This window comes from Rhinoraja longicauda, chromosome 3 (assembly GCF_053455715.1).
Source record: "Rhinoraja longicauda isolate Sanriku21f chromosome 3, sRhiLon1.1, whole genome shotgun sequence".
In the NCBI taxonomy this organism is placed as follows: Eukaryota; Metazoa; Chordata; class Chondrichthyes; order Rajiformes; family Arhynchobatidae; genus Rhinoraja; species Rhinoraja longicauda.
Window position 1 is genome coordinate 19,605,260 of NC_135955.1, and position 13,798 is coordinate 19,619,057.

A 13,798-nucleotide genomic window follows, 5' to 3' on the forward strand; every position below is an offset into this window, starting at 1 on the left:
CTTGCTTTTGCTCAAGATTCCACATCTGCTGTTTCATGTGTCTATAGTGTATTCCACAGCTTGTCGGGACTATTGGAAATAACATAGATTGATGTTTCTTTCTTCCTTGGCCTTGACTTCCCACACCTTCTGTGTGATGCTTTCAGGTTTAATTCCTCTCCAAATGCTGCTCAATATCCAGACTGCAAGCTTTTCTTCACACGGTCATATTCCTTGTAGTCATGGGCAACGTTATTTATCTATCTCGCAGCCTTTTGTAGGAGATAGGAAACATAGATAGAAACATAGAAAATAGGTGCAGGAGGGTGCCTTCGAGCAAGCACCGCCATTCATTGTGATCATGGCTGATCATCCACAATCAGTAACCCGTGCCTGCCTTCTGCCCAGGAAATGGAATGTGCTGCAAGAATATGCCGATTCCATGTGGTTTGTCAGTGAGATAATATTGCTCTTTGACAATGGAATAGGTTGGCTCAGGAATTTGTTGTGCTAAAATAATATTACCTGGCTGACTCCTCTCTGCTGAAATCCATGTATCCTGATCTTTGAACCCCTCTCCCTAATCTCTTCCCTCAGTCTTCCTTTGCAAACTGGAACAAAATTATTTCTTGTTCTCTTATTTATTGAGAATCCAATAAAATTTATTATCTGCTTTTGAACGTTCTCCTTTCAGCAGTAAAAACAAAACTAAAAATAATACCCCCCAAATCTCTTTATTGTTTTACAATGGCTTGCCTTTAATGTCTTTATTCATGTACCAGATTGATACATTGACAAATTAGCAAATTTTCCGCTTAATATTTAAGAATTTGTTAAATTCTTATATTGCGACTGGCTATGTAAGTACTTTGGCTAATGTACCTACATTAACGATTGCCATTTCCTAGGTATCGTGTTACAACCGTAAGAATCCTTCCCTGATTTTAGAGTTGGTGAAACACTACCTCCACATTGTCACATAGGTTTTGCAAGTGGCTTTCTGGTTGGTTGCCCATTCCATGTCCAATGTGACAGTTGATATAGATCCAGTTTCAGAGATGAGCTGTTGCTCATTTTATTTCAGGCAGATTCTCCAGTTGAGTTGATCGATTATAATTTGGCCCATCTGAAGACAGATGCTTGACTGATTGTTGCACTTGTTATCGCCTTGTGTCACATTTGTAGGCATCAGTCACTGCAATGTACTGATTTTGGCTTGTGGCATTTAATGAATCTGTGTCACTTACAATTTTGGAGGATGCTTACAGTACATTTGTTTAATTGCAATGCAAATTCCTGCTCACTTTTTATCATGGCATTTTTTGAAATTTGTCTTGTTCATTCCGGAATATAGTTATCACATGGAGCTGCACTTCTTGCCTTTTTCAAGTTTGCACAAAAAGTTTGCAAGGAATTCTGCTTAAAATTAATTAAATGATTTATTTTGGTTCAGTCTTGAAGGTGCTGGTCCAGAGCAAGTTTATTGCTCAGACAGGAAAGCAACATTTAATTAGCGCTTTGTACAAAGAGGTCACAACGTGGTCTCCTGCATCTCCAAAGTGATCAAGCTGGGCATCTGCAAATGGGTGGGGAGGGGAATTGAACTTCGTATTTTTTACAATAACGGAAGCCATTTCAATCCATCAAGTCTATAACATCTCTCAGAGCAACCATTCCCCAATAGTTTTCCCTGTGACGTAATCTGCCCACGTTCCCATCTTCCATCCATTGTGTGAGCTTCTGACAAAACATTATTTATTATTCCCATTAAGTCCAAACTATCTATTTGATGTCGATTCCTATCAGATGATGTTGAGCACGTGGACTGAAATAAGCTTCCTTTCCATTTAATCTCCAGGCTTTGATACATATCATATATATACAGCCGGAAACAGGCCTTTTCGGCCCTCCAAGTCCGTGCCGCCCAGCGATCCCCATACATTAACACTATCCTACACCCACTAGGGACAATTTTTTTTAAACATTTACCCAGTCAATTAACCTACATACCTGTACGTCTTTGGAGTGTGGGAGGAAACCGAAGATCTCGGAGAAAACCCACGCAGGTCACGGGGAGAACGTACAAACTCCTTACAGTGCAGCACCCGTAGTCAGGATCGAACCTGAGTCTCCGGCGCTGCATTCGCTGTAAAGCAGCAACTCTACCGCTGCGCTACCGTGCCGCTTGACATTGACATTTCTCAGTTACTCATCTCAGGTCATTTCAATTACTTATCCTTCAGTTATCTGCAATCCCGACCACGGTTCCAGTCAGCGTGCCGTGCACATGTTCCCATCTATTCTTATCTCTCAAGGTGTAAATGATGTAAGCAACAACCTGTTCATCATAGAGATAAGCAGAGCAGCATCGGCTGAATCACACTGTTGTCAGAGACACAGAGCACAAGGCAATGCATTTCATTGACTTTATGCCTTCCTAATCATTGTCCCCCTAAACATTGAAGGCAAGAGAAATGCTGCCAACAGAAACAGCAGTGCTAACCTTGAAAGAAAGTCTTACTCAGTGTTTTACAGACAACGTGATGACTCCACTGCAGCCAGATCTGTGGGATGTCCAATGGTGTATGGCTGCCCTATAGACCGCCAACTGTGAAGAAAATCTACTTCTCCACCAGAAAACACAGGGACTGCTTTGATGAGGTTAACTAGATAATTAGTTAATTAAAAAATGGAAGATGTTCTTGGATTAGAAATATCATATCTCAAGTGAAAGAAAACACCACCTGAAGGCCAAAATCCAATACAAGACTTGACCTAAAAACAGACAGTGCAATATTGAAAAAATTGCAATAGCTTCTGTTTCTGTTTCTGTTTTCTACTGCACAACCGCCAACAGCTGGGCTATCTCGTGCAGGTTTTGCTCGCATGGGTACTGGTTGCAAAAAGGTTATTTAGATTTTTATGTGGGCAAGTTTGGTGAGATGATCCATGTCCAAGTTGTCGAGCTGTGACTTGAAGAGTGACAAGGTTGGTGCACATTTGGTGGTGTCGGGAAGGATGTTCCACTCTGGGTTAGTCCATGGATATAGTGACTGTAGGTAGCTATTTTTGTTTGCTCTAATTCTAGTATAAATGAAGTGACCTGAGGACTGTTGTAAATTTCTGGGTATTGGATTGAATAAAGTGAGATATGTTACTGGGGATGATGCTATGAGTCTCTTTGTAGACAGTACATAAGCGAGCTGTGGTGCATCTTGACTCAGCGACTCCCAGCCAAGGCGATTTAACATATTGGAGACGCTTGACTGTCTTGAGTAGTCGTCACAAACAAACCGTGCTGCACGCCTCTGAACCTTGTCAAGGGTGTCAAAGTTATTTTTCTGGTGAAGGTCCCATATTGTCTGGCAATATTCCAACAGTGGGCGGACAAGTGTTTTGTATGCTACCTCTTTTGTTGGTTTGTCACAACCGGATAAATGTCTCTGTAGAAGGCCCAAAGTTCTGTTTGCCTTTGTGGCAATCTGGTTTATGTGTCTGTTCCAGGCCAGGCCAGGTGTGTCTGTTCCAGGCTCAGCCAGATGTGTCTGTTCCAGGCTAGGCCAGGTGTGTCTGTTCCAGGCTAGGCCAGGTGTGTCTGTTCCAGGCTAGGCCAGATGTGTCTGTTCCAGGCTTGGCCAGATGTGAGTTCAACTCCCAGGTATGGGTGGTGGTCAACTTCTTTAAGCAGGTTGTCTCCCATCTTGTACTGGTTTATGATCGGCTTGACTTTATGAGTAACTCTCATGGCAAAGCATGTGGTGTAATTGAAACCCATTTGCCAAATGGTTTCCCAATTGCAAAGATTGTTTATGTCATTTTGAAGAACCTTGGCATCTTCAGCAGCTTTGATCTCTCGATACACAATACAGTCGTTTGCGAAGAGTCTCACTCTCGAAGGCAGGTTGTCAGGCAGATCATTGATGTAGATCAAGAACAGTAAAGGTCCCAACACCGTTCCCTGTGGCACACCAGACTCAACTGGAGATTGTTGTGATGACTCACCATCTACTACAACCTTTTGATGTCGTTTGGTGTGGAATGAATCAATCCAGGACTAGATGTTATTTCAGATGCCAACGCGGTGAAGCTTAGCCATCAACCTACGGTGGGGAACGGTGTCGAAGGCCTTGCTAGTCCTTTATAATAAGATCAGCCTGCCCTCTGTTATCCAGGATTGTTTGCAGATCATTAACCAGGACAGAGAGCTGGGTCTCGCATGACCTGCCTTTGTGGAATCCATGCTGCTGGTCAGCTAGTATATTGTGTATTTCAAGATGCCTCATAACATGGCCATGAATAACATGTTCAAGGAGTTTGCAGACAATTGAAGTCAAGGATAACGGACGATAATTGGCTGGATTTGAGCGGTTGCTCATTTTGTAAATTGGAGAGATGTTTGCATTACGCCAATCACTCGGTAGTTCTCCAGTAGAAATTGATTTCTGGAATAATATCTGGAGGATTGGAGCAATGCTTGAAGAACATGATTTCAAAACTCTGGCAGTTATACCGTCTGGGTCACAGGCTTTATAAGGATTCAATTCAGGCAAAAGCTTTTCAACTCCCTCTTTGGTGATGAGCAAGTCGCCAATATCCGGAACGCTACTAGGGCTAAGATCTGGAAAATCAAATTGTTTTTCTCTGGTAAAAAACGAGCAAAACTGACAGCCAAGAGCTTTGGCTTTATCCTTTGCAGCTGAAATGATGGTATTGTTAATGTGCAAAGGTGAAAATCCACAGACTTCCCTTGGCTTGGATTTTATGAAGTTCCAGAATGGCCGGGTGTTTGCGGCCTTGAGGCTACCACCAATAACATCCCTGATGTAGGATTTATGAGCAATACGAATCTTCCTGTCAATGTGCCTGCGAAGTTGTCTAAAACTAGCCCAGCAAGCAGCAGTCATATTTGTTCGCATTATTGTGTAGACATTTCTTTCTGTTAATGTCTCTCTTTATGGAACTGTTGACCCATGGGTAAGAAAAGCGACTGGAGCTCATCGTAGAAGGGATATGCTTCTCTAATGAACTAAGGAGAGCACTTTTAAAAGATGCATATAATTCTTCAGTTGAGCTACTTTTAATCAAGTTATCAGTCAAATTGTCACAAAACTGTTTCATATCACTATTAACTCCTGCAAAGTTGGCTTTTGCATGCAGGTAAACTTTGCGTCTTGGTGGTCTGATGATTTTTGGTTTCAAAACCGCTCCAACGACAACCATTTTGTGGTCGCTCATACCACATTGAACATTAACAAAGTCTGCAGCAGTAGGAGTGTTGGTAAGGCACAAGTCGAGAATATTACTCTCTCTAGTAGTCTTTTTTACAAGCTGGTGGAGATTGTGATCATGAAAGATGTCTATCAAAAACTTACTGATGGCAGGGTGTTGACCACAAGGTTAAAGGCTACGGTTTCCCAATCAATGTCAGGTACATTAAAATCACCCAGTAACCAAATACATGCGTTTAGTGGTATTTTGGCAAGGGAACCATCCAGTTCTTTAAAGTCGTCTCTGTCTGATGAGGGAGGCCTGTAAAAGGCCCCTATGTACACGGGAGATACACCTTTAACATGAATTGAGATCCATATCAGCTCGCAGTCTGTCTGGAGATTGGTTTCAACAGATGCAACAAGGGTGTTGTTAACGGCTATGAACCCCCCCCCCCCTTGGCATTTTGACGATCACGGCGAAAGACATTGAGGTGTGAAGGGAACGCTTCACCAGTCGCGATGGAGTTGTTTAACCAGGACTCTGTACCTATCACCATATCGGGGTCTTCCAGAGCCAAGACTGCTTCAAAATTGGGGAGTTTGGCCATGATACTCCGACTGTTTAGATGAATTATTTTCAGGTTCATCACAGTTGACTCCTTGCGCTTCAATCCTGGCTTGGATTTGGGTTTACTTCATGACTTCTGGGGCTTGGGGCTTGAATAAAAAAATGGGTTCTCCTAATTGGACGACGTCAGCACCTGAATTGTCATTGTTAGTTTCAAAAACACCAGAAGTCTTATTCAGTGGTTCAAAACTGTTTGAAAGGTCAATGTTCAACAGGCTTTCTGTGAATGATGTTGAAAAATTTGGCATCCCACAGCTTATACATACCCAAGAGTATGAAGGACGGTTACTAAAAATGTCATATATGTTGTCATCCTTGTCTAAGCAAGATGCATGGAACCAGCCATTGCAATGCTCACATTCCATGGCTTTTTGGCCCCATTTGGTGGCTTTATAACACAATTGGCAGGGGTACTTTAGGGTCCTAGGACCTGGATTCAGTTCAATATCTCCAGCCAGTAGTGCAGAAAGACAAATTTGGACCAGTGGTTTGTTTCTAGTGATGCACTGTTTCAATATTTTCGGTCGAGATCCAAATGCAGAATGGAACAAACTCACCGGATTCACGGTGGCTTTGGTGTTATAGGCAGTGGGTGGGGCAGTTCAGTGATCCAAAACCAAGAGCTGCGGAAGATCAAAGTCCACATCGTGTATGGTAAAAATCCAAAGGCATATAAAAATGACTACAAACGGTAGGGCTGACCAATGCTCCCTCGTAGATACATCACAAATTTCACAAAATACACGCTGAGATTAAGCACACTAAGTTTAAAGAAAACGGTTAAAGGCCTGCCTCGACTAAAATAACCCACCTCGAGTAAAAAGCTCCAGGTACCCAGATATATACTGGCAACATAGAGTTTTACAACACCATGAAAACCATCTTCCACCCAAACATTTGAGGGTCCACTCCACTGAGAGCCAAGAGCAGAGGTGAACTCCTCAAGGACAGAGGTAGTCAGCGCCTACTGGATGAAAGACTTTGACCTTCTCCAATGAGGTTTTCAAAGAACTCACAGGGCACCTGTCGCAGTGTGAGGGAAATGTATGTCCATGCCTACTGTCACACAGACTAAGATGCAATCCAGCAGGTGTTTTTGTGCTCAAAGACTTTGGGCGCTGTCTGTGTGGAGTTGGCACATTCTCCTTGTCATGTGCTAATTTCCGCCAAGTGCTCCAGTTTCTGCTCTCGTCCCAAAACATGTGTGTTGGTAGATTAATTAGCCTCTAGAAATTGTCCTTGCTGTGAATGTGAATGATAGAATCTGGGGTAGTGAGTGAGAATCGTGGGAAGAATAAAAAGAAAAGTAGGATTAATGTAGGATTAGTGCAAATGATGTTGGACGTTTGACACAGACTCGATAGGCCAGGTAGGCAGCTGAGATTAATCAAATCCTATGTGTCAGGAGGAAATTAATACTTATTACCTGTATTTACTGAGGAGAGGTCTAGGAGGCAAAGGAATTGAGGGAATTGAGTCGTGATGTGGTGGACCATATCTGAATCACACAAGAGGTGGCGCTGGCAGTCTTAAAGAATATTAAAGTGGATAAATGCCCAGGGCCCGACCAGGTCTCTCTTCAGACATCATGGGAAGCAAGGGAAGAAATTACTGGGGCCTTGCCAGAGATATATCACCTTTAGCCAGAGGGGACTTACTGCCACACAAGACGGTGGCTAATTTACCTTTATTTAAGAGGACTGCAAGACAGGCCATAGACCTGTAGGCCAGTGAGCCTGATATCAGTGGTGGATAAGTTACTGGAGAGCCAGGATTAGGGTTGCCAACTGTCCCGTATTAGCCAGGACATCCCGTATTGTGGGCTAAATTGGTTTGTCCTGTACAGGACCGCCCTTGTCCCGTATTCGGCCCAGACACTGTCGGCCCGGACAATGTAAGCCTGGACACTGTAGCCCGGGGGCCGCTGTAGTCCTAGACAGTGTAGGCTCGGGCACTGCCTAACAGAGGTTGCACAGTAACCTGCCTCCCAGCCCGGGCGGCCGCCATTGGTGGAGCGGGAGCTCGTGGCCGCTGGCTGGGTGAGGTCATGTGGAGCGCAAGGGTGGTGACGTCACCTTGTCCCTTATTTGGGAGTGAGGAAGTTGGCAACCCTAGCCAGGATGTATCAGGAATTGGATAGGCAATGACAGATTAGGGATAGTCAGCATAGCTTCACATGTCTCTCAAATTTAATTGTGTGTTGAAGAGATCACCAAGAGGGTTGTTGAGGACAAGGCAGTGAACATTGTCTGTGTGGAGAACAGCAAGGCCTTTGATAAGGTCCTGCATGGTAGGCTAGTTCGGAACGTGAGGTCACAGGGATACAAGGTGAGCTCACCAACTGGATTCAAAATAGGTTTAGTACAGGAGTCAGAAGGTGGTCGTAGAGAGTTATTTTTCAGATTAGACGCCTGCAACCTGCGGTGTGCATTAGTGATTGGATATAGTTCACTGTTGTTTATTATCTTTGTTAACAATTTGGATGTACATTTTTTTTGTGTCTTCCTTAATGAAGACAGAACCAATCTCCCAGAAATACTAGGGGACCGAGGATCCAGTGGGAGGGAGGAACTGACGGGAATCTACATTAGTCAGGAAATGGGACAGTTGGGGCTGAAAGCAGATGAATCACTCTGGACTGGAGGGTAGCCAATGTAACTCCACTTTTTAAGAAAGGAGGGAGAGAGAAAACGTGGAATTATAGACCAGTTAGCCTTACATCGGTAGTGAGGAAGATGCTTGAGTCGATTATTAAAGATGTAGCAGCGCATTTGGAAAGCAGTGACAGGATCAGTCAAAGTCAGCATGGATTTATGAAGGGGAAATCATGCTTGACTCATCTTCTGGAATTTTTTTGAGGATGTAACAAGTAGAATGGATAAGAGAGAGCCAGTGGATGTGGTGTATCTGGATTTTAAAAAAACCTTTGGCAAGGTCCCACACAAGAGATTAATGTGTAACATTATAGCACATGGTATTGGGGGTAAGGTATTGACATGGATAGAGAACTGGTTGGCAGACAGGAAGCAAAGAGTAGGAATTAACGGGTCCTTTTCAGAATGGCAGGCAGTGGCAGACAATGTCAGGCAGGTGCCCCAAGGCTCGTTGCTGGGACCCTAGTTATTTACAATATATATTACCGATTTAGACGAGGGAATTAAATGTAACATCTCCAAGTTTGAGGGTGATGGGTATCCGGAATGTGCTGCCAGAGAAAATAGTTGAGGCAGGTAAAATAACACAATTTAAAAGGCATTTGGCCAGATACATGGATAGGAAAAGTTTTCAGGGATGTGGGAAAACGTGGGTAAATGGAACTAGCTTAGATGGAGCATCTTATTCGGCACGGACGTGTTGGGCTAAAGGGTCTGTTTCCATGCTATGTAACTAATGTAGTAAGCGTAATGCACCTAAATGATGCTTTGCTTTAATATAGTTTAGATTATTGTTGTCACATTTATTGAGGTGCAGATAAAAGCTTTTTTGTTCTGTGTTATCCAGTCAAAGAAAAGAGTACAATTGAGCTGTTCACAGTGTACAGACACAGAAAAAAGGGGGTTGGCATTTAGTGCAAGATAGTTCAAAGGTCTCCAATGAGGTCCAGACTGCTCTCTAGTTGGTGAGAGGACAGTTCATTTGCCTGATAAAAGCTGGGAAGAAACTGTCAAGAGGTACGCGTTTTTAATGTGTTTTTTTCATTGCGGAGTATTTCCGGTCACCTCTCATCCTTTGTTCATAATGGAATTTTAGGTTAACAGGTTCCTACATGGCTAGTGGGAAGCATATTCCCTTTTCTCAATCTACGTGATCAGTTACTTGGGTGCTGCACCAGAATAGAATGATGGAAACAGGCTTTTGGTCATTCTGCTTCTCACTGTATTAACAGGACTAGAGAGTGAGTGTGAATGCACTGAAGCTCGTGTGGTTTTTGTATCATGTGCAGAATCCCATTGAGATCACAGCATGGGAATTTGCCGAGGCTGAATAATATATCCTCGGGGGAAACCTGATGGATGGTGTTACACTTAGATGCTAATTGTTGCACAGCTAAACTGTAGAGAGTTGCAAGCCATGCTTGATTGATTGTGAATCATATTTCTGACAGTGTACTTCACAAAATAACCAGAAGCCACTACTTTCAAACCTCAAGCTACTCAGTTTTGTCAGCTGGGTGGGTGCGGGAGGGGGGTTAGTACTAAGAGCAACAGGTTCAGTAGTATCAGAAATCAAAGCCCCATTTTTTAAGATTCAGGGTGCATTCGGTTGAGTTCCTCATTACAATACATTCCGTGTGCCACACATTCAATGATACAACTTCATCTTTTCATTGTTTACAGGACTGGTTGTTGCTTTACTGCTGGATGATGCATGAATGTCCAGATGTGGAAATAATAAGTTGTAGATGGTTGAGGCCACAGAGCCCTCTGTGTCTGATTTATATTCAATAAGGCCGTGACTGGAAACTTTAACATTCCTTTTACCTCAGAACCATTTTCCAACACTTAATATTCCTTAATATATTTGTGTCATAAAAATTATTGTTTACGATTGTTTACGTTTTGAGATAAAGGGAAAAGAGGAGCTTGAACCCATTGCTGTTTGACATCAATATCAATAATTTGAATGAAAACATACAAGGCATATTTAGCAAGTTTTGCAGATGATACAGAAGTGGGTGGTATTGCTGATAAATAAAAATGGTTGTCAAAAATGGCAGCAGGTTCTTGATCAGGTGGGCTGAGGATGGTTGATGGAATTTAGCACAGAGAAATGTGTGGTGTTGCATTTTGGGAAGTCCAGCAAAAGCACAGCTGACACAGTGAATGGTAGGGCTCTGGGGAGTGTTGTAGAGTAGAGGGATCTAGGAGGGCAGGTACATAGTTCTTGGGGGAACCAGGGATCACAGTTTACAAATAAGGGGTCAGCCATTTTGGACTGAGATGAGGAAAGACTTTTTCACCGAGAGTTGTGAATCTTTGGAATTTTCTGCCACAGAAGGCACTGGATGTTTTCAAGAGAGAGTTAGAAATAGCTCTTAGGGCTAACGGAATCAAGGGATAGGGTGAAAAAGCAGGAACGGGGGCACTGATTTTGGATGATCAACCATAATCTTATTGAATTGCGGTGCTGGCTCGAAGGGCCTGCACCTATTTTCTATGTTTCTATGAAAGTGGCATCACAGGTAGATAGGATAGTCAAAAAAGGTTTTCGGCACATTGGCTTTCATCAACTTTGAGTATAGATGTTGGGAGGTTATGTTTGAATTATACAAAGCCATATTTCGAGTATTGTGTTCAGTTTTGGTTACCCTGTGATCGGAAAGATGTTTTCAAGCTAGAAAGTTTGCAGAGGAGATTTACGAGGATGTTGCCACAACTCGGGAGCCTGAGCTATAGGGAGAGGTTGAACAGGCTTGGACTTCATTCCTTGTACGCAGGAGATGAGGTAGTAATGTTATAGAGGTGTACAAAATCATGAGAGGACTAGATCGGGTGAATTTACAGTCTTTTGTCCTGAGTAAGGGAACTGAGAACCAGAGGACATAAGTTTAAGGTGAGGGGGAAAAGATTTACTCGGAACCTGAGGAGTAACGTTTTCCACACAGAGGGTGTTTGTTGTATGCAATGAGCAGCTGGAAGTTGAGGCAGGTCAAAATTGCGACGTTAAAAAAATCTTTAGACAGGTACATGGATAGAATAGGTTCAGAGGGATAACAGTATAACAGTATAACAGTATAACAGAGCTTTATTTGTCATTCGGTACCGAGGTACCGAACGAAACTACATAGCAGTCATACAAAAAAAGAACACAAGACACATAACCCCAACACAAACGTCCATCACAGTGACTCCAAACACCCCCTCACTGTGATGGAGGCAACAAAAATTCCACTCTCTTCCCCACGCCCACGGACAGACAGCTCGTCCCCGACCGACCCGCACAGTCCCCGCAAGGTGATGGAAGTCCCCGCGGCCGAGTCGCACCGGGTGCTGAAACGTCTCGCGGCCGAGCCGGGCGATGGAAGGCCCCGTGACCAAGCCTTGCGCAGCTAAGTCCCGTGGCCGAGCCGCACCAGCGATGTAAAGCCCCGCGGCCGAGCCGCACCGGGCGATGTTAAGTCCCGCGGCCGAGCCGCACCGGGCGATGTTAAGTCCCGCGGCCGAGCCGCACCAGCGATTAAAAGTCCCGCGGCCGAGCTGCACCGGGCGATGTAAAGTCCCGCGGCCGAGCCGCACCGGGCGATGTTAGGCCCCGCAGCCGAGCTGCACCAGCGATGTTAAGTCCAGCGGCCGAGCCGCACCGGGCGATGTTAAGCCCCGCGGCCGAGCCGCACCCCGCGCCGTGAGGAAGAGAAAAGTTTCCCCCACCACCCCCCCACCCACACCACCACCCCCCACACATACAGAACCAAAAAAAATACAAAAACCATCCCAACACCGACACACAACAAAAGCAAAGGAAAAAAGACGAACAGACTGCTAGCGAGCCGCAGCCGTTAGGCGCCGCCACTTCCACCCGTCCCAGGTGGCAGGTGGGACTAGTTTAGATGGGGCATGTTGGTTGAAGGGCCTGTTTTCATGCTGTGTGACTCAATGACTCTATGTATGACTGGCCCAAATGTCATTATGCTGCATCTTTTTGCATTTTGAATAATACTGTTTGAATAATACTCCTTTTGAATAATAGTGTTTTTACATTCTTCCTTCGAAACTGAACCACATGTTTCCCACATTATGCCCACTCATTTAACCTACCATGTATTGTTTTGTTTATATTCTCACGGTGCATTTGCTGGTAGCTCCACCACATTGTTTACCCTGCAGCAATTTTCATCTTTGTGTAAATAGATTATGAATGAAAAGGAAACGGAACTAAATTCATTTTTGTTGTTGCACAGCTGGTTCTTTGAGTTCCCCTTATGTGTGTTAATAGAACTCACCTTGGTATGTGTTTTTGTGTTCACAGCGTGTCAGTGAAAAGGTTGGTGGTGCAGAGGGCACCAAACTTGACGATGACTTCAAAGAAATGGAAAAGGTAAATGTTGCACAAATCTCTTTCCAAAGTTGCTTCATTATGATTTTCCTGTGAACAGAAATGTATGACTTCAAAATCAGTTAGGAAAAGTTTGTGGACTTGGTGATTTTAACTATGTAAAAATAAACAAGGAGTGTCAGAATAAAGTTAATATCTAGGAGGTGACTGAGCTACTGAGTTAATATCTAGGAGGTGACTGACCTAGCTACTGAGGTGATATTGAAGGCAAATAGAAACAAGTTAAATTTAAAAGCATTATGTCTAAAAGCACAGAGCACTGTGAAAATAAAGGCGAACAGAAACGATAAATATGAGACAGAGGCAGCGTGAATGAGGTTGGATATCCTGGGATACCTAACATCGAGAAGTGATAATGGATAAGAAGGGTGTGAGGTCATAGTGCTAAGTATCCCTGATGATAAAGGATAGAATAAAGACAAGTGCAGCATCCCCTGGTTCTCCCACCTGCTCCTGCAGGATCTGAAGTCTGCATTGGTCTGCCTCACGGCTTGCAGCTAATAACATAACTGAGCAAATGGTTTAGATAATCAGGGGGAGATTTGGTCAATCACCTTAGCTGATAGATGATCAGCTATCATCATAAGTGATTGTTACATGGTGAAGCAACAATCATTCCTTTGTTACTTTACCATGAGCCGTTGCTGGCATGGTTGTGGTCTGATCTTCACTGCCATCTGCCCATTATGGTAGATTGATCATCAGCCCATGAGCATATGCCTTAAATTTAAGCCTTGTCATTCCAGCACGTGAATCACTTCATAGTAACAGGGTTCCTAATTATAGACTCTTACGAAGACCAAGCTAAAATTGGAAACATAAATGGAAAGGAATTGAGCTGTTCGTGAAACTAAAGAATCAAGGAGAAAATGAGATTTACATTCGCACATTAGAGGGGATATAGAACAAAATGTGATTCAACTGTAGT

At 43.6% G+C, this 13,798-nt stretch overlaps 1 protein-coding gene across 1 annotated transcript in view; it reads left to right on the forward strand.

Moving 5' to 3' along the window:
- The window catches only part of LOC144592339 (endophilin-A1-like), a 130,220-nt gene that overhangs the window by 74,806 nt on the left and 41,616 nt on the right, over positions 1-13,798 (forward strand). The window contains exon 2 of the mRNA XM_078396871.1: positions 12,784-12,852. Within this exon, the coding sequence (XP_078252997.1) occupies positions 12,784-12,852 (69 nt within the window). The remainder of the gene's footprint in view (positions 1-12,783; positions 12,853-13,798) is intronic.